The 19,811-nt window shown below is 40.9% G+C and overlaps 1 protein-coding gene across 1 annotated transcript in view; it reads right to left on the bottom strand.

Moving 5' to 3' along the window:
* The window catches only part of TOP6BL (TOP6B like initiator of meiotic double strand breaks), an 86,445-nt gene extending 68,909 nt beyond the window's left edge, over nucleotides 1-17,536 (bottom strand). Inside the window, exons 1-3 of the mRNA XM_055580711.1 lie at nucleotides 17,423-17,536; nucleotides 14,796-14,937; nucleotides 6,156-6,209 (exon numbers count right to left, since the gene is read on the bottom strand). Coding sequence (XP_055436686.1) covers nucleotides 6,156-6,209; nucleotides 14,796-14,937; nucleotides 17,423-17,452 — 226 coding nt within the window. The 5' untranslated portion in view covers nucleotides 17,453-17,536. The remainder of the gene's footprint in view (nucleotides 1-6,155; nucleotides 6,210-14,795; nucleotides 14,938-17,422) is intronic.
* Nucleotides 17,537-19,811: the final 2,275 nt, after the last annotated feature.

Raw genomic sequence — 19,811 nt, forward strand, 5'->3', positions numbered from 1 at the left:
CCAGACTGGCTGTAAGGAAAGAGGAAGCGAGGAAGAGAGAGAACAAAAATAAAATACCAACACCAGAAGTAAGAGAGGTGATATTCTACAAGTGTTAGAAGGATAGAAGGATAATAAGGGTATATCATGAACAATTTTATGCCAATAAATATAACAACTTAGATGAAATGAGCGAATTCCTTGAAAGGTAAACACTACCCACACTGACTCAAAATAAATAAATAACCTCCCTAGACCTGGAATTATCTAAGAAATTGAATTTGTAGTTAAAGTATTTCCCACAAATGAAAAATCAAGCTCAGATAGCTTCATTTGATGAATTGCACCAAGTATTTAAAGAAGAAATAATACTTTCCACACAAATTCTTCTAGACAATTGAAGACCAGAGAATAAATCTCAAATGACTCCATGAAGTCATTATTACTCTGATACCAAAATAAGACAAAGTCATTACAAGAAGACTGTAAGTATCTCTTATGAACACAGATGGAAAAATTATTTTTAAAATGTCAGCAAATCAAATCCAACAATACATAAAAAGGATACATAATGGTTTGATGCACGATACTGGATGCTTGGGGCTGGTGCACTGGGACGACCCAGAGGGATGGTATGGGGAGGGAGGAGGGAGGAGGGTTCAGGATGGGGAACACATGTATACCTGTGGCGGATTCATTTTGATATTTGGCAAAACTAATACAATTATGTAAAGTTTAAAAATAAAATAAAATTAAAAAAAAAAAAAAAAAAAGGATACATAATGCATCATGGCCAACTGGGATGTATCCCAGAAATGCAAAGTTGGTTTAACATTTGAAAATCAACGTAATTCAGCATATTAACACTCTAGAAGAAAAATCATATGATCTTCTCAATAAATGCAAAAAAATATTTGATAAAGGCCCACATCTATTCCTAATAAAAACTCAGCAAGCTAGGACTAAAAGAGAACTTCCTCAAGCCAATTAAAGGGCATATTTAAATATTAAAGAAACAGGAGAAATTCATTTATTCTAACTTCTTTTGATCGTCAATCTTCTCTTTATAAAATCTTGCCATGTGTTATGCAAATTTAGCATCAAGAGACTATTTAGAATGTATCAAAAACTTGCAGATTAAGTGTGGACTCACAGGATAAACAATGACCTAAGTCCACAAACCCTTCCCTGACTTCTAAACTTAATATCAGAGACTGAGGTAAGTCGCAGTTTCCTCATCTCTGAAATAGAAATGGTGACAACTTATGTCTGACCTGTCTCTCGAGAATGAGGTCATGTCTACAGAACACATATGTGGGAGAAAAAGTGTTAGATAAGTAGTGAGATTTAGAGCTGTTGACCTTGTAAGATATAAAATTATAATAGACTTTAAATTTTTGAATATGAGAATCTTGGATTTTAAAAATATACACTGAGCCAGACATTTAAGAGTTCACCAGTGTGAGTTTCTCACTCAACACTGAGCAAGCCTGGACACATCAGATCTCTAATGTACGAAAAGCACAACTCCTCACCTCCATTCCCAACAAATTAACAAAAGAAGACAAAACTGAAGTCTTCTCCCTGATGCCCAAATGGGGGAATGCAGGAAAGAGGCAAAAGCTCAACTATCATAACCATATGACCATACATCAACAGCAAAGTCATCTTCCCTGGTTTCAAGGGCTGGTATTCCTATCTAGTCTTCTGAAGGGGAAAGGGAAGGAAAAAAAAAAAAAACCAGCTTTAAATTTTCTTATTTGGGAAAAATATATGAACATTTTTTTAAAATAACTGGCCAAACTATATTTTAGCAAAGAGCTAAATTATGTCAATAAACATGAGAGTGATGAAATATTTAAAATAAGATTAAAAAACAAGTAAAAATAATATGCTTAGAAGAGAGTGAAATAAAGACCTTTTATATGCCTTTTTTCATATTCCTCCATCTCATCACTTTCTTCTACCTTTCTTTTCCTTCTTTTCTTCACTAAGGACATGTTAGGAAGTAGTTTCTAGATCTGGGCAAGAATAAGTTAAAACTATCATGTTTCACAAAACAGATATTTATGATAGAATTAATTCTACATACATGGATAAGTATACTCATAAAGGAATATGTAAATGATTTCTACATAAATGGATAACTATGAAGAATAGTAGTACATATATTGATATGAAAGAATATGAATTTTTAAACACATAAGAATTTATCTTAATGAGCATCATCCTTCAAAGTACAGAAGATTATTCTAATTGACAGAGAACCTCAAATAGAGTCTGAGGTGTTTTATTTTAATAAGCAATTGGGAGTCATTAAGAGAGGAACATGGGGCTTCCCTGATGGCTCAGCAGTAAAGAATCTGCCTACAATGCAGAAGACACAGGAGATGTGGGTTTGATCCCTGGGTCAGGAAGATCTCCTGGAAGAGGAAATGGCTACCCACTCCAGTATTCTTTCCTGAAAAATCCCATGGACAGAGGAGCCTGGCAAGCTACAGTCCAAAGGATTGCCAAGACACTGACTGAGCAATTGGGCACAGAACAGCACAAGGGAGGGACATAAAGCTATGTTTAAATTAATATATAATTTAATAAATAATGCCACACTATAAAAGCAGAACTAACCAAAAATTCAATTATGTTAGATAATGGACAAAAGAAAAGGAGAAGCCTCCCCCTCCCCTCAAAAACAAAAAGCTGAAAATTTTAAGCCTGGAGAATCATGAAAATGTTAGTATCACTGGAGATACATCAATGGAGATTACACAGCAAGTGAAACAAAATGAACCCTGTTTTAGATACGCTGCATATGATATTTCAGAGGAACCCTCAAACAGAATAATTTAATTGACAATCAAAGCTGGAAACACATTAGAGAGAGAGAAAAAATAAGCCTTGTCAACACAGAAATGACAGTTAAAGCCTTAAAAGTAGAAGATATCTGAAGTAAACGTAGAATAACGATGAAGAATAATAAAGGGAAAAAAGGCATATTGGTGACTGAACTTTAGGGAATACCCTCTGTGTTACCAAAGAAGCACTACATAGTACTTATCACACAATATTTTATTTTCACACTGTATTTTATTATAATGTCCTTGTGGCAAGGCAGAGATTCAATAAAGGTTTACTGGACAAAGTACAGATCATTAGGGACAGAGAAGAAAGAAAATTTTAAAAGAACATAAACTATTAGAGAGGTAGGAAACCAGGGAGATTATCTTGGTCATAGTTTATTGCTGTTGCTGTTGCTCAGTCACTAAGCTGCGTCCAATTCTTTGCAACCCCATGGATTGCAGCACATCAGGCTCCTCTGTCTTCCACTATCTCCTGGAGCTTGCTCAAATTCATGTCCATTGAGTCAGTGATGCTATCTAATCATCTCATCTGTTGTTTATTAATCCAGTATAAAGAAAACACCCAGAAATAGGAGCCTGTTTGTATAGGAATTGATCTGAAGTATTCAAGAGCCAGAGAAAAAGTTCCCCTAGAGAGAGGGGAGACCTTATTTTTGGACACTGAAAGAAATCATCTGAGCAATGAAAAGGATTTAACAGCTAACAAATTGAATTCAGAGGCATACTATTAATTTTGTACAGGTATGTGATTCTTTATCACCAGGAAATTTGATGGTTAATCCATCAGCCACCAGAGACATACTGATGAAGTTAATTAATAGTGAAAAGATTTGTGAAAGGACCAATTTAAAGCAGTTTGCTAATGTTATAGGAATGTTAAATAACAATAGTAATAAAGGCATAATTAATGGTACATAAACCAGAGAGCTAAGGGATTCAAATCTTAATCTTAGACAATTTCCTTTGTGAGCTTCACTGAGTTATTTTTGTTACTAATTAGTAAGAATAAATAGCATTATCGAGTGGAAGCTAATATTATGAGGCCTAACAGCTGGAGAGAAGACAGGCTACAGTTGGCCACTAAATGTGATGACGGTGAGCAAATGACTCAACTTTTATTGTGTACTTGATGTGCAGTACTTCCTCTTTATACAAACGTTAGCCACCTCAACTTTATCACATGGATATGAAAATAGTTTAAATAAATATGCACAAAATTTTTTAAAATAACAAATTAAGTAAAAAAGACACAAACTGCCTAAAGTTTATATTAGCATAATAAATAGACGGTTATTCCATAAACTATACTCAATACCTTCTCCTGAGTGTTAACAATTACCATAAAACCATTTCCTTGTACTTAGATGGCTCTTCACTTTTTTCAAAGCACTTTCACAAATATTAGTCAAAGATTAGTCAAAGATCATACATTATGTATGATCTAACCACTCGTTGTGCCATACAGGTTTATGTTGCAGGAAATAGTCTTTCTCCTCTCTGGTGTTAATGACATATTCTCTTTTATTTTTATGAATTTTCATTTCTTTCAAAGCACTTTCACACACTTAAATGGAGCAGCAGCATTAAGAATGATCTTTCCACTCTTTGCATCATCTCAATGGCATAATCCAAAAAAGCAGAGAACTAAAAGACTGATAAATGGACTGGATGATTTTGAGGCAGTCAATTCATGATTCTTAAAGTTGACTTCAGATTTCCTAAAAGTCTTAGAATTGCAGCAAACTCTCCAGGACAGTAAGCCAATCCCCTTTCTTCCAGGCATTGGCTTTGGAAGGCAGTATAATTAAATAATTAAGATATCTTAAATGTGGGATTAAGGGGAGAAACCAAATATATCATGTTTACCAGTGTAACCCCTCTATGTCAAGCACAAAGCTAAGTAAACAGTAAGTACTCAATAAATCATCATTTTGATTGTCACCACAGGGAGAAAAATCTACCCAAGCTCCCACAGAATATCTCCTATAGAGTGAAGAACAAAAATCTCAATTTATTTTTTTGTTTTATTACATTTCCTTAATAATTACTGCTTTTAAATGTATGCACACCAAGCAGAATATAAACAAGTTAAAACCACAGAGCAAAAAGCTGAAGTCTATTAGAGATCCAGGGTACAGACAGGTGGAAAATATCAATAGATTCAGAGGGCCAAGAAAATTTCAAAGGCAAATGGGAATACACCTGATGACCCTTAAATTAACAAACGAGCACTTTAAAATCCCCATGGTAAACTAAAAATTACTTCAAAAAAGAATTTCAAAAGGCAGAATGATTCCTATATGTTTATGTCTTTATATTTTTTTTCTTTGATATGACCAAGATAAAGGCAGATACTTTGGTTTTAGCAATTGAATTACTGGAAATCTACGTATAAATTAAAATTTTAAATTGATTGTATTTTAAAAAGCATTAAGAAACCATGCCATTTTAAAAAGCCCAATGGTGATACATTTCACAAACATTTATTTTATAACATTATACCCTTCTAATGTAGCTTTTTGGTTGTTTCTACATTTAATACATGGCATATTTTCTTAAAGAATGACAACATAAGTTTAAAAAAACACTACAATCTACTTCAGATTTAAGTGGGAAGAGTTTCTTTTAAAAAATTATTTTGTAAAAGTTGTAAATTTAGCCCTCAGGAAAAGACAGGCCCATTGGATAATAGTTACAAACCACACAGCCATAAAAGATTAAAAAGGAAAGCACAGTGGTTCTCAACTCATTCTGGTCTCCTTAAACTAATGCATGTCCTTTGGTTGTAGATTATTCTCAAGTCAAAGGAAAAAAAACTTCTAAAATCAAGGTCACTGAAAATGCCTAAACCATACCAACTTTGACATGTGTAAAACAGTGTTAACACTGGCCAAAATGATTTATAGTAAAAGTATTTTCTATATACTATTCCTCTGAGATAGATGGAAACAAATACTTAAGATTGTATTTCATATCTGGGAAAACTTTGCTTGAGGGTGTACACAAAGTATTCAGAGAACAGTGACCTAGGTATCTTGCCTTAGCCTAGACAATTTTTTTTCCTGTATCTATACAATTTTATAGATCATCTTTCAGTAGGATTCTAGATAAACTACAGGATAAACTACTGCATAAAACATATGTATACTAAAAAGGTATTTACTATTTATCTGAAATTCCAATGTAAGTGGGAGTCAGTTTTATTTGCTGTATCCGACAACCCTATCTTTCAGTTTATATTGTTTGTTTCAGAAAATACCAAATTTATTGACTGGAAGAGACTTAATCTTGTAGAGGCTGGGTATAATTCTTTACCTTTAAGGAACTTCTTGAGGACCAAACCACCATCAATGCTTCCTGCAGCAGCAACTGCAAGAAACAGAACACAAAGTATCACAAATGAAGCAATTAAATGGATTTTATCTAAAGAATTATATGGGAGCCTGAAATCACTGCTGATAGATACAGAATATCTTAAAGTTGGTCACTATTAATGAGCATCATAGAGATCATAGAGAAAGCAAGGAATTCCCAAAAAACATCTACTTCTGCTTCACTGACTACACTAAAGCCTTTAACTGTGTGAATCACAACTGTGGAAAATTCTTAATAGACATAGGACTATTAGACCACCTTATCTGTCTCCTGAGAAACTAATATTTGGGCCAAGAAGCAACAGTTAGAACAGGACATGGAACAACTGACTGGTTCAAAATTGAGAAAGGAGTACGTCAAGGTTGTATATTGTCATCCTGCTTATTTAACTTCTTTGCAGAGTACATCATGCAAAATGCTGGCCTGGATGACTCACAAGCTAGAATCAAGATTGCCAGGAGAAATATCAACAACCTCAGATATGCAGATGATACCACTCTAATGGCAGGAAGTGAAGAGAAACTAAAGAGCCTCTTGATGAGGCTGAAAGAGGAGTGAAAAGGCTGGTTAAAACTGAATATTCAAAAAACTAAGATCCCGGCATCAGGTCCTGTCTTGCTGTATCTCACTGTTCGCTGAGGCATGAGCCGGGAAGCTGCAAGAAAACTCAAGGAGCCGGAGGAACTGCAGACATGTTTATTCTCTCCCAACTGGCACAGCAGCCATAGCAACAGCAGACATGCTGTAGTCGCTCATGGTTGACCCAGTGGACACACCATAACTCAGCCACAACACAGCCATAATGCGGACACAATGGTGTTTCAGGTGGAGCTTATATATGTTTACAGAACAGAAGTGGCCTGTGTGGCCAAGCCGGTACATTGTGATGTGCATGCACAGAGCTCTTACAAGTGATCTGAGCTGTTACATAATCAGGTATTTACAGAACGTGGGGTGAGAGCACGAGAGTCCATGGGGCGAGAGAGCTTGACCATCGCTCTCTTGGCTAATTCATCACTTTCTTAGCTAATTTGCTCTTTCCCTACAGGTCCCACCATTTCATGGCAAATAGAAGGGGGAAAAGTGGAAACCGTGACAGATTTTCTTGGGCTCCAAAGTCATTGCAGACAATGACTGCAGCTGTGAAATTAAAAGACGCTTGCTCCTTGCAAGAAAAGCTGTAACAAACCTAGACAGTGTATTAAAAAGCAAAGATATCACTTCGTCGACAAAGGTTCATATAGTCAAAGCTATAGTTTTTCCAGTAGTCAAGTATGGATGTGAGAGTTGGACCAAAAGAAGACTGAATGCTTTAGAACTGATGCTTTCAAATTGTGGTGCTGGAAAAGACTCTTGAGGGTCCCTAGGATTGCAAGGAAATCAAACCAGTCAATCCGAAAGGAAATCAATCCTGAATATTCATTGGAAAGGCTGAAGGTGAAGCTCCAATACTCTGGTCACCTGAGGTGAAGAGCTGACTCATTGGAAAAGACCCTGATGCTGGGAAAGATTGAAGGCAAAAGGAGAAGGAGGCAGCCGAGGATAAGATGGTTAGATGGCATCCCCGACTCAATAGATGAATCTGAGCAAACTTTGGGAGATAGTGAAGGTCAGGGAAGCCTGGCATGCTGCAGTCCATGGGGTCACAAAGAGTTGGCCACGACTTAGTGATTGAACAACAACTAACAAAAAGCACCAAAGAAGTACTGGAGGCTCCAACTGTTCAGGGGCAGAATAACTTCATCGAGAGGAGAACCAAACAGCAACTCCTTTACCCATATTAAATACCAGGGCTGCCTCTTGGATATTACTATTCCTGATAGAAAAAAAATCACAGGAAGACTGCAAACTGTGGCTAATAACCAGAGTATCTCATGCCAATAAGTCATATTCCAGTATAAGATTCAATTAACATATTTGGTCTTTCTTTTAACCAATTCAGTCTTTAGTAAAGTTATTCCTTACCAGACTATCAGGTAAGAATCTTCTGTACGCAGAGTTCTAAATCAGAACATTAGAACACCTAGAACAATAATTCTTCAGGGTTAGAGGGTAAGTGAGGAAACAGGCCCCTAAGAGGGTGGGGAAGATCTCAACCACCTGGAAGCTTTTTTCCCCAAATAGAACGTGCCTTCCCCCAGAGTGATGTGACCCCATAGTTAAGAATCTAAGAATCACTGCCATAAGAACCAATGGAAACGTGTCTATACCTCAAGAAATATGTATTCTTCTGGCAGGGAAAAAAGGCTGAGAATCTAGATCTAGAGTAAGAGGCAATATCATTCTCCAAATGTGTGCTGTCCAATACAGTAGCTGTGCGTGCGGCCATGCTAAGTCACTCAGTCATGTCCAACTCTTTGCAACCGTATGGACTGCAGCCCGCCAGGCGGCTCTGTCCATGGAATTCTCCAGGCAAGAACACTGGAGTGGGTTGCTGTGCCGTCCTCCAAAGGATCTTCTCAACCCAGGGATCAAATCCAGCAGTTTAAGTCTCCTGCTAGTTTTTTATCACTAGCGCCACCTGGGAAGCCCAATACAGTAGCTACTAGCTATTAATACATGAGGCTATTGCAATTTAGTTAAATGAAAAATTCCTTTAACAAAAATTTAACAGTTTTTTAATTTAACAAAAAGCATTTTTAAACTTAGTGTTCTTCACAGGCATACACTAGTTCTGACCTAAAGGAGGAGGTGACTTGCCACTGGGACAGGGATTGGGACACTGCTGGCAGGCTGACACTAGAGATCAATGAGGAGCTAGAGTGTTTACAAGAAACAAACCACAACCTGCGTGTCCCACAGTGTGTCCATGATGCTTCTCAACTGCACATCTCACAGTTTGCTCTAACATCCTTTCTTAGTTTTAACAAGTATCCTATCAACAAATTGTTGGAAATAGATCACCTGGGGTGAACACGTGCAGGGAAAACAATCATCCTGCCTGCTTCACAGATTTTCAGCTATGCTTCCAATCTTTCTGTACTAAAGTAATAAAGTGCTATCCTTCAAATGCAAAGATGACAGAACAGGTATTTTTAAGTAACAACATTGCCCCAAATTCTCTTTATAGAACAGAAGATGACTTACGGGCTTCCCTGGTGGTTCAGTGGTAAAGAATCCACCTGCCAATGCAGAACACACAGGTTCAATCCCTGATCTGGGAAGATCCCACCTGGCTCGGAGCAACTAAGCCTATGCACCACACCTATTGAGCCTGTGCTCTAGAGCCTGGCAGCTGCAACTACTGAGCTCATTGCTGACGCCTGCGCACCCTAGAGCCCATGCTCCACAACAAAAGAAGCCAATGCAATGAGAAGCCTGTGTACTGCAAATGGAGAGTAACCTCCGCTTTCTGCAACTAGAGAAAAGCCCACGCAGCAATGAAGACCCAGAACATCAAAAATTAAATAAAGAAAACTTTTTTTAAAAGTCAGGTTATAAAAACAAACAAAAAAAGATAATTAAAAAAAAACTACAAGGTTACATATGTTTGGGAAATGCTATATACTAGAGCCCATTTTTAAAGATTCACAGTCCATTCTGGCATATTAAAAGTTCTGAGATCTAAAATGACAGAATTCATTTGATTTTAACCAGCAACCCCCAAGTTTAGATGACTGCATAACTCCTTTCTCAAAATTCATATAAACATCCTGTAACACACATTTTGGAAAACACTGCAATTGTTACAGCCTTCAACAATGATAGGAAAAATTATATATAGTCATTTCTCAGCTTCTCACAGATGGATCATTCCAGCAATAAAATTTTCTGATTTGTTGTGAGTTGCATTATGTACCTCTGAAAGAGACTGTGAAGACCTAAGACCCAACACTTGTGAATATGACCTTATTTGGAAATAGGGTCTTCATGCTGCTGCTAAGTCACTTCAGTCATGTCTGACTCTCTGCGACACCATAGACGGCAGCCCACCAGGCTCCCCCGTCCCTGGGATTCTCCAGGCAAGAACACTGGAGTGGGTTTCCATTTCCTTCTCCAATGCATGAAAGTGAAAAGTGAAAGTGAAGTCGCTCAGTCGTATCCAACTCTTAGCGACCCCGTGGACTGCAGCCTTCCAGGCTCCTCTGCCCATGGGATTCTCCAGGCAAGAGTACTGGAGTGGGGTGAAGATCTTCATAGACGTTATCAAGTTAAGATGAAGTCATACTGGATTAAGGTGGCTCTAAATCCAACTGGTGTCCTTATAAGAAGGCCATGTGAAGACACAGATATACACAAGGGAGAACATTATATGAAGACAGAGACGGAGGCTGGAGCAATATATCTGCAAGTCAAGGAACACCAAGGCCTTGCTGGCAACTACAAGAAGGTAGGAGGGAGCTAAGGAATCGATTTCTCCCTCAGAGCCTCCAGAAGGAACCAAACCTACTGATATCTTGACTGTGGACTTCTGGCCTTCATAACTGTAAGAGAATAAATTTACTTGAAACCACCCAGTTTGTGGTACTTTGTTACAGCAACACTAGGTAATGAATGTCATTCTTCATCATCAGAGATTTCAGGCCAATGACATCACTCACTTTCAGATAAAGATGGCAGATTGAACATACATATCTACTTTCACTCCCTCCTGAAATCTCAATAAAACAATAGAAAAGGAATATTTTTAGAAGTAATAAACCCACAAAGATACAGAATAAGAGAGAGGACTTTAATAAAATTGTTTTAGGTTGGTGCAAAAGCTACTGCAGGTTTGCATTGTTGCCATTCGATATTGGAAAGTAAAAAAAAGTGAAAATGTTAGTCGCTCAGTCATATCCAACAACCCTTTGCGACCCCACAGATGTAGCCCACCAGGCTTCTCTGTCCATAGAATTTTCCAGGCAAGAATACTGGATTGGTAGCCATTCCCTTCTCCAGGGAATCTTCTGGACCCAGGAATCAACCTGAGTCTTCTGCACTGCAGGCAGATTCTTTACCATCTGATATTGGGATACATTTTTAAATAAATGAAGTTATGTTATACATTGCTTTAATGCTCATTTCTTGGTTTGGTTTTTTTCCTAATGACATTACTTGCTGTTTATTTTATATTTATTTGAGACTATGGAAATGATGTTAGACAAAAAGCAAATTCAAGCAATTTTCTTGAGTTCAAAATGGATCGTAAAGCAATGAAGACAACTCACGACATCAACAATGCATGTGGCGCAGGAACTGCAAACGAACGGACTGTGCAGTGATGGTTCAAGAAGTTTTGCAAAGGAGACAAGAGCCTTGAAGAAAAGGACTATAGTGGCCGGCCTTCAGAAGTTGACAACAACCAATTGAGAGTCATCATCAAAGCTGATCCTCTTACAACTACAGAAGTTGCCAAAGAACTCAATGTCATCCATTCTATGATTGCTTGGCATCTGAAGCAAACTGGAACAAAGAAGCAGCTTGATAAGTGGATGCTTCATGAGCTGACCAAAAATCAAAAAAATTGTCATTTTGAAGGGTCGTCTTCTCTTATTCTATGCAACAATGAATCATTTCTCGATCAGATTGTGATGTGCAATGAAAACTGGATTTTATATGACAACCAGCTCAGTGTCTGAACTGAGAAGCTCCAAAGCACTTCCCAAAGCTAAACTTGCAACAAAAAGAGGTCTCGGTCACTGGTGGTCTGCTGCCGATTTGATCCACTGCAGCTTTCTTGGGGCTTCCCAGGTGGTGCTAGTGGGAAAGAATCCGCCTGCCAATGAAGGAGATGTTAAGAGACATTGGTTTGATCCCTGGGTTGGGACAATCCCTTCTGAACCACAGCAAAAACCATTACATCTGAGAAGTACGCTCAGCAAATCGATGAGATGCACGGAAAACTGCAACACCTGCAGTCCGAGTTGGTCAACAAAAAGGGCCCAATTCTTCTCCACGACAATGCCCGACTGTATGTCTCACAACAAATGCTTCAAAAGGTGAATGACTGAATGACTGGACCACATTTTGCCTCATCCACCATATTCACCTGATGCTGCTAAGTCGCTCCAATCATGTCCAACTCTGTGCGATCCCATAGACCGCAGCCCACCAGGCCCCGCCATCCCTGGGATTCTCCAGGCAAGAGTACTGGAGTGGGCTGCCATATTCACCTGACCTCTTGCCAATCAACTACCACTTCTTCAAGCATCTTGACAAGTTTTTGCAGGGAAAATGCCTCCACAACCAGCAGGAGGAAGAAAATGCTTTCCAAGAGTTCATCGAAGCCTGAAGCACAGATTTTTACACTATAGGAATAAACAAACTTATTTCTCATTTGGCAGAAATCTGTTGATTGTAATGGTTCCGATTTCGATTAATAAAGATGTGTTTGAGCCTAGTTGTAAGGATTTAAAATTCATGGTCCAAAACTGCAATTAGATTTGCACCAACCAAATAGAAACAGAAAAGCCAGAGAACTAGTGGGAAAGGATTCAGGTCTCAAGAACCAAAAAACTGACTTATAAGCCAAAAAAGGCAAAGGTAAAGAAACAATACCAAATATACAAAAAAATCCCCCCAAACTCAAAACTGGCAGTATCAGGAAACTCTGGAAGTAGAGGTGGGATCCAAAATAAGGAGTCAGGTGAAAAAATGAATTTAAGAAGTAGGAAAATCTTTAAATTCCCTTCTCCACTCAGCCTTCTAAGGACTGGTCCCTCCTAAATTTGGTAAGGGGTTGGGGAGAAGTTATTCTGCGAAAAGATAGAAACACGGGTCTCTGGGCTGGGAACTTAAGTTGTACATTAAAAACAAATGGACTTGGCAGATTCATTTTGATATCTGGCAAAACTAATACAGTTATGTAAAGTTTAAAAATAAAATAAAATTAAATTCCATTAAAAAAAAATAAAAACAAATGGACTGAGTGAACATAAACACTGAATGCTAAGATACAACCTCCCACCCCCGATCTCTCAAATTCCAGAATGCTGGCAATCTGGTTTTTTATCCGCTTGGTGAGAGACTCTGAACATATGCATATAAAAATCTAGAAGAATACATACTGCATGTTAATCATTATCTCATGCGGTAAGATTACTGAAGAGTCTCACTTTCCATAATACAAAGTGAAGTGAAGTGAAAGTCATTCAGTCATGTCTGACTCTTTGCGATCCCATGGACTATATATTCCATGGAATTCTCCAGGCCAGACTACTGGAGTGAGTAGCCTTTCCGTTCTTCAGGGAATCTTCCCAACCCAGGGATCAAACCCAGGTCTCCCGTACTTCGGGCAGATTCTTTACCAGCTGAACCACAAGGAGAGCCCAAGAGTACTGGCGTGGGTAGCCTATCCCTTCTCCAGTGGATCTTCCCAACCCAGGAATCGAACTGGAGTCTCCTGCATTGCAGGTGGATTCTCTACCAACTGAGCTATGAGGGAAGCCCCCATCCATAGTATACGTTTCTAAAATGTTATAATGTTTCATGACAAGCACATATCACCTTTCTTCCTGCCAAAAAGAATAAAAATATAAAGATCAGAGAGAATAAACAGAAGAGAAATGCTCCTTATACTAGATGGACTGAAGCGGTCCATTAGGCTCAAAATGTCTACGTAATTCAGTTTCTTGCCAAAAGCTGTGTGGCTCAAGTCCTTTGCTTGGAGTGAAATCACCCTGCCACTCTGACCACAGTTTATTGGATCATGATCAGTGCACAAGCTAATACAACCATATGCAGAAAAACATCACTCTCGCCGTGTAGCTAACTACCTCTCTCAGGAATGGTGGGAACTCTGTCCAGTCAGAAGGGAGTTCACACAGAGTTAACAGCAAACCAAACTATCACACCCTCTTGAAGATGTTTACTGCTAGGTACACAAAGAGAAGACAGGTCATTCAGTTCAAGTGTGAAATGTCTTGTAGAGCCTAACCTACTATCCGGTCTCAACTGGGACTCAGTTGAGAGTCCTCTAAGGCTAACAGGACAACTTCACTCCAAAATATCCTTCAATAAACTTATACACACACACCAAAAAAGCAAGACAAAAAAGTTTTCACTTCACAAATTCAAGAAAATTAGTTATCAGGGCCACTCAATGCATCAGCTTTCCAAGAATACAGGCAAAAAATGACAAAATAACAAGAGCCAAATGGAAGAAACATGTATTTTCAAATTAACTGCAAATTAAATGACAAAATAATAAGAGCCAAATGGAAGAAACATATATTTTCAAATTAATCATCAAAGTATGCACCATTCATCATTTCATTTCTTTTCATTTTTTGGCTCTTTTCCAACTACCAAAGGCTGGGTATAAAAGAGATAAAATTCAAAGTAATGTAATTTAGCTGTGAAAAAGGAAGTTAAAACCAAGAGCAAAAGTTAGATGGTTTCTGAGTAATCGGAATTTAAACCAGTAAAATAAATAATCTTCTGATAAGTCATTCTACTCACCTTTCCTGTATGACAGATTTATAAATCTATCACCAGATACTTATTTCATAATCATTTAAGTTTAATTATGGAACAATTTAAGTTTAATTATGGAACAATTCTGAAGATGATAAAACACTAATTGAAACTTTTAAATAAAATATAACATAAAACATGACAAAACAGATTGAAATTAATATTTTTTCTTCCTCCACTTACTAGTTGTTACACAGTGAAGAGTATTTGCTTGGTGCTTAGAATTTAATGCTTCTATGGAAATCACTAGCTGTCCTTCTAGCAATGCTCCCTTTGATACTCCTGCTGTTTCACACCTCCGATAAATTATTAAATATTTCAAAATCTGGAAAGGGCACAATTCAAAGAAACCACAATTGTCTTTAAAAATCATGGTAATAATAAACTTGTATGAGACAGTTAATAATTCTCATTTCCAAAAAATAATATTCTTGCTTGCAAAATGTCAGATTTACATTTGTTAAGAACAAAGCATTGTGTCTAAACAGAAGACATAGCTAGGTGAGTGACATAAAAAGGAGACAGTGAAATTCAAAACAATGTCCAAAACAGGAAATGAAGACAACAAATTGCTTTATTCAAAGGATAAATTCATCTGGAAATAATAAGTTGGAAAAATTAAGTGGGAGTTTGTTTTTCCTGTTTCTTTTTCCTTTCCAAACATAAGTCAACATGAAGATTATGAATAATCATGGCATCTGCTTGTGAATCTTTACTTTTCATTGTATCAACATTTCCCAGGGTCAGAATACTAGTTAAGAGCACTGACTTTGGAAGCAGATACCTGGGTTTGAAACCCTGATGAGTCAAACACTAGCACGTGACCCTGTGCAAGTCGCTTAACTTCTCTGTAGCACTGCTTCCTCACTAATAAAAGTGAGGGCAAATCTACCACATGTGATGGCTGCCGAAGGTAAGCAAAACAATACGTTCAAAATGTTTAACACAGTGCCTGGCAGATAGTAAATGCTTAAAAAAATATTAGCTATTATTTCTAATAAAGTCATCTGCACACAATATTGTAAGTTGAACAGGTCTCCAAGATATCTTGGTAAAACATTCAATCTTGATAATTTTAAAATAAAATATATTGTATTTAATTTCCATGATTATTTATGAAAATAGACTGTCACTTCCACACTGAGGTACCTGTAGCAAAAATTATTAACCCCCATTTTTTTAAAGGCACAAAGAACTCAGCATGAGAACATGGGAACTAAGATCCTAATTTGTACCAGTTTGTAAGGATGGTTTTCAGGCTTTTCTACAGTAACACTTTCCCTCACACATCCTCCGACTTACTGTGCTCCCTCTGTTCAGATTTTCCTGCAGTTTCTTTATCCATAATGAGAGAGCAGTAGGGAAAAGAACACTAGCCTGTGAGTCAGAAGCTCTGGGTTCTATCCTAGGTTCTGTCATCTGTAAAATCTAAACCTCCAACTTTCTTTGACAACAAAGGCAGGAAAATTGGGAAAACTCGAGGTGCCTTCAGGTCAACTTCTTGTAGCCTATGGTTCTATTTGATCTGTCTCTGTGGTAAAGAGTCTGCCTGCCAATGCAGGAGACCTGGGTTCCACCCATGGGTCAGGAAGATCCCCTGAAGGAAGACATGGCAACCCACTTCAGTATTCTTGCCTGGGAAATTCCATGGACAGAGGAGCCTGGCCGGCCACAGTCCATAGCGTCGCAAGAGAGTCCGACATGACTCAGTGATTAAACAACAAACAAGTAATTAAGTACTAGCTAGCAGTAGTTTTCCCAATCTTCCTGGATTCTTTGTTGTCAAAGAAAGTTGGAGGTTTAGATTTTACAGATGACAGAATCTAGGATAGAACCCACAGCTTATGGGTTCTGCTTCTATGAAGAACTGACTCATTGGAATAAGACCCTGATGCTGGGAAAGAGCCAAGGCAGGAGGAGAAGGGGACGACAGAGGATGAGATGGTTGGATGGCATCACCGACTCGATGGACGTGAGTTTCAGCAAGCTCCGGGACTTGGCGGTGGACAGGGAGGCCTGGCGTTCTGCAGTCCATGGGTCGCAGAGTCGGACACGACTGAGCGACCGAACTGAATGCCTAGTAATTAATCCGTCTACGGTTTACAGTTAACTACGAGGTCAGTAGTTAAGAATTCAATCAGGTAAGGCTGTGAAAACTCGGTCACGAATGAACGAAAGCGGCCACTCTGTGCGAGGTGTTCAGTCCCGCCCTCCAGAGCACCTCGGGTCCACGGTGGCCTGAACTGGGTTACTGAGGCGTCCGAACCGCAGGTTCTCATCACCCCGCTGCTCTGGGCCCTGGCCCAGGAATCCCCTTCACACCTCTGGTGACCCGCGGGCCTGACCCGGCTTTCCCTCGCCCCTACTTGAGCACAAGTTGGCCTCGACTCCCCCCGCCCAGCGCGCCCATCCCTGCTGTCCGCGCGCTCTCCCGGCACGGGCTGCCACCCGAGCTCGAACCCTAGCGTCCTCTGAGGTGTGGCAAACCCTGGAGCTTCCTTAGCAGCTTTCTTAGGCGTCAGATGGGGGCGACACCCGCGCTCAGCGGACGGCCATGCCCCTCCCCCCACACACTGACTACTTCTGAGCGCCCCCCAGGTTTGACTGCCCAGGCGCTCCCACGCCTCGCGTCTCATCTGCACCTCACAACCCCGCGAGGATCAGGCTGACTTGAACCGAATCCTACCATTCCCGAACCTTCCTTCTCCCTCAGGCAACGCCAGACCCCTCTGCCCAAACTTCTCGGCCTCCTCACAAGACCCGTCTCCTCAGAGTGTCCTCCTCTGCTTTCTCTCCCTTTCCGGCATCACCTCGCAAACTGCCACGGCCGGCCCCTCCATTCCGCACCGGGAGCAGCAACCACGCCCAGTGGCCGGGCGCCCGCTGGGGCTACGACCTCCGCCTGCGCCCACGCCCACGCCCTCGTCGGGCCGCCCTACGCCGTCCCTTCCCCTTCCCCCGCCCCAGCGCGCGCGCCCCGCCCACCGGCCCGCTGCGCCTGCGCACTCGGCCCCCCTCCCCCCAGACACGGAGCGCAGCCGGGACCTGCCTGGCGCGGCGGGGAGGGCCCCGCAGTGGCGGCGGCGGTCCGTGGGCGGATGGCTGGGCGCGCGGCGGCGATGGGGAGAGCCCGCGGGTGGCAGCCGAGGCTGTGGGCGAGCAGGAATGAGGCCAGGCCACGACTCCTCCTTCCTCCCGAAAGAACTTTCCCACGGTCCCGCCGCGAGGTGCAGCCCTCAGCCCTTTGCCTCCGCCTGGAGAGGGGCTGAAGTGCCGGATGCGGAATACCCAAGCCGGTGCCTGACCTCCGAACAAACAGTCTCACCTTCTGGTGGGGCTGCTCCAGGTGCCCCAAGCCAGCCTCTGGTTCCCAGACTTTGGCAAATAAAAAGGAGTTACGTGTTAATTTCAGGTTTTAAACATATTTTAATCATACCTGTATCCTATGCAACATTTGGGACATATATGTACTAAAAAGGGCTTCCCTGGTGGCTCAGAGGTTAAAGCGTCTGCCTGGAATGCGGGAGACCTGGGTTCGATCCCTGGGTCGGGAAGATCCCCTGGAGAAGGAGATGGCAACCCACTCCAGTACTCTTGCCTGGAGAATCCCATGGAGGGAGGAGGCTGGCAGGCTACAGTCTGAAATTCAAAACTGGACTTTTGAAATTCAAGACTTGTATTTTGTCTGGCAACCTGTCCCGAGCAGGTCCCCAGCTTAATCCCGGGGTGCCAGCCAGCGATAGTCAGGATCTGGAAAGGAACAAGCCCCCCACGTTTGCGCATTAAATATGCCAATGACAGGACCAGGGTTTCTTAGTCTCTAGCTCACAGGAGAAGCTTCGGGAGAGCATTCCCAGCTGATGGAAAAAAAGGTAGTCCTCCAGACTCTGGCCGGTGAGCTCAGGGCTGGTCAGGGAGGGGCAGGTAAGAGGGGCTTGAGCCCAAACTGACAGTTTGGCAGCTGGTTCCTCAGACATCCAAAAGAAAACTAGTGAGAGAGAGTCCTGCCTGGCAGAGTCCTCCACCCAAGGAGGAGGGTGGGGCAGGGTGTTGGCTGCTTTCCTTCAGGGAAAATTCTTCCACCCCAGCTCCAAGAAGCCAGGACTGGGCAAAACAGGCAGGGGAGCTGGCAGAGTGCCTGTCCCATACACAGCTTTGGTCCTGCTCCAGAGTATATGTCTACTGAGACCTGGGTCATAGCCTTCTTCCTCTTTGTTCAGTGCTGTGGACCACCCTCCCCACCTCTGTTGCTCACAGGTAGACCTAGTAGAGAAAAACGGCTTTTATTATATTTATGGTAAGTTCATCATAATACCATCTGGGACTTGCTAAGAGAGCTGACATTTGGGAAATCATTGGTGCCTTCCTCTCCCTCACTCTCTTCTCTCTCAAGTGTCCCCTTCAGGAAGGTGATTGCAAGGGGAAGGGAGCTAAGATTGAATGACTGACAGCCTGTTGTCAGATAACACTGGCTCTTTACATAATTTTTATTTTACTCTCGCAAGTACCTTGTGAGATCGTTGTTATCTTCACTATTTGATGGGTGAGAAACCAAGATACTGAAGATGGCTATTTAAAATATTTCCTATGGCAAGATGGCTGCTTAAAATATTCCCTATGGCAAGTGTTGGCTCAGCAGAAAATGCCCCACCTTGAGAATGACACTGGGATTCTCAGGAAGGGTGGAGAACCAGTGCCAGTGTAGAAGTACTTCAGATGAGCTGGTCTTCAAGCCCTTGTCCTTGGAGTGAACTTCAGGGCTGAACAGGCACTGGAACATCGAGCATCATCCTAGAGTTAACGAATGCCTAACAGAGGTAGCCAGGGACCAGACACAGGCACAAGTGAGGAAGGGAGCCTGTGACCTGAGGGCCTGCCATCGGGATTGCCGCCATATAAACCACTGTAGTCAGCAGAGTTTGATGGGGACTTGCTGTGCTAATTGGCCTTCACCTTTCATTTATCTTAAGTAGTCCTCCCAACCTTATAAGGGAGGTATTGTTGTAGTTGTTTTACAAATGATGAAACTGAGGTCCAAAGAGGAGGTTGTATGACACTGAGTTTTTAAATGGCAGAGCCAGAATATGAAATAATAAACTCTTTATTTGCTGCATTAGGTCTTAGTTGCATCATCCATGGCATGTGGACTCTTAGTTCCTCAACCAGGGGTTGCACCTGCATCCCCTACATTGCAAAGCA

Source organism: Bubalus kerabau, chromosome 5 (genome assembly GCF_029407905.1).
Source record: "Bubalus kerabau isolate K-KA32 ecotype Philippines breed swamp buffalo chromosome 5, PCC_UOA_SB_1v2, whole genome shotgun sequence".
NCBI classification, from domain to species: Eukaryota; Metazoa; Chordata; class Mammalia; order Artiodactyla; family Bovidae; genus Bubalus; species Bubalus kerabau.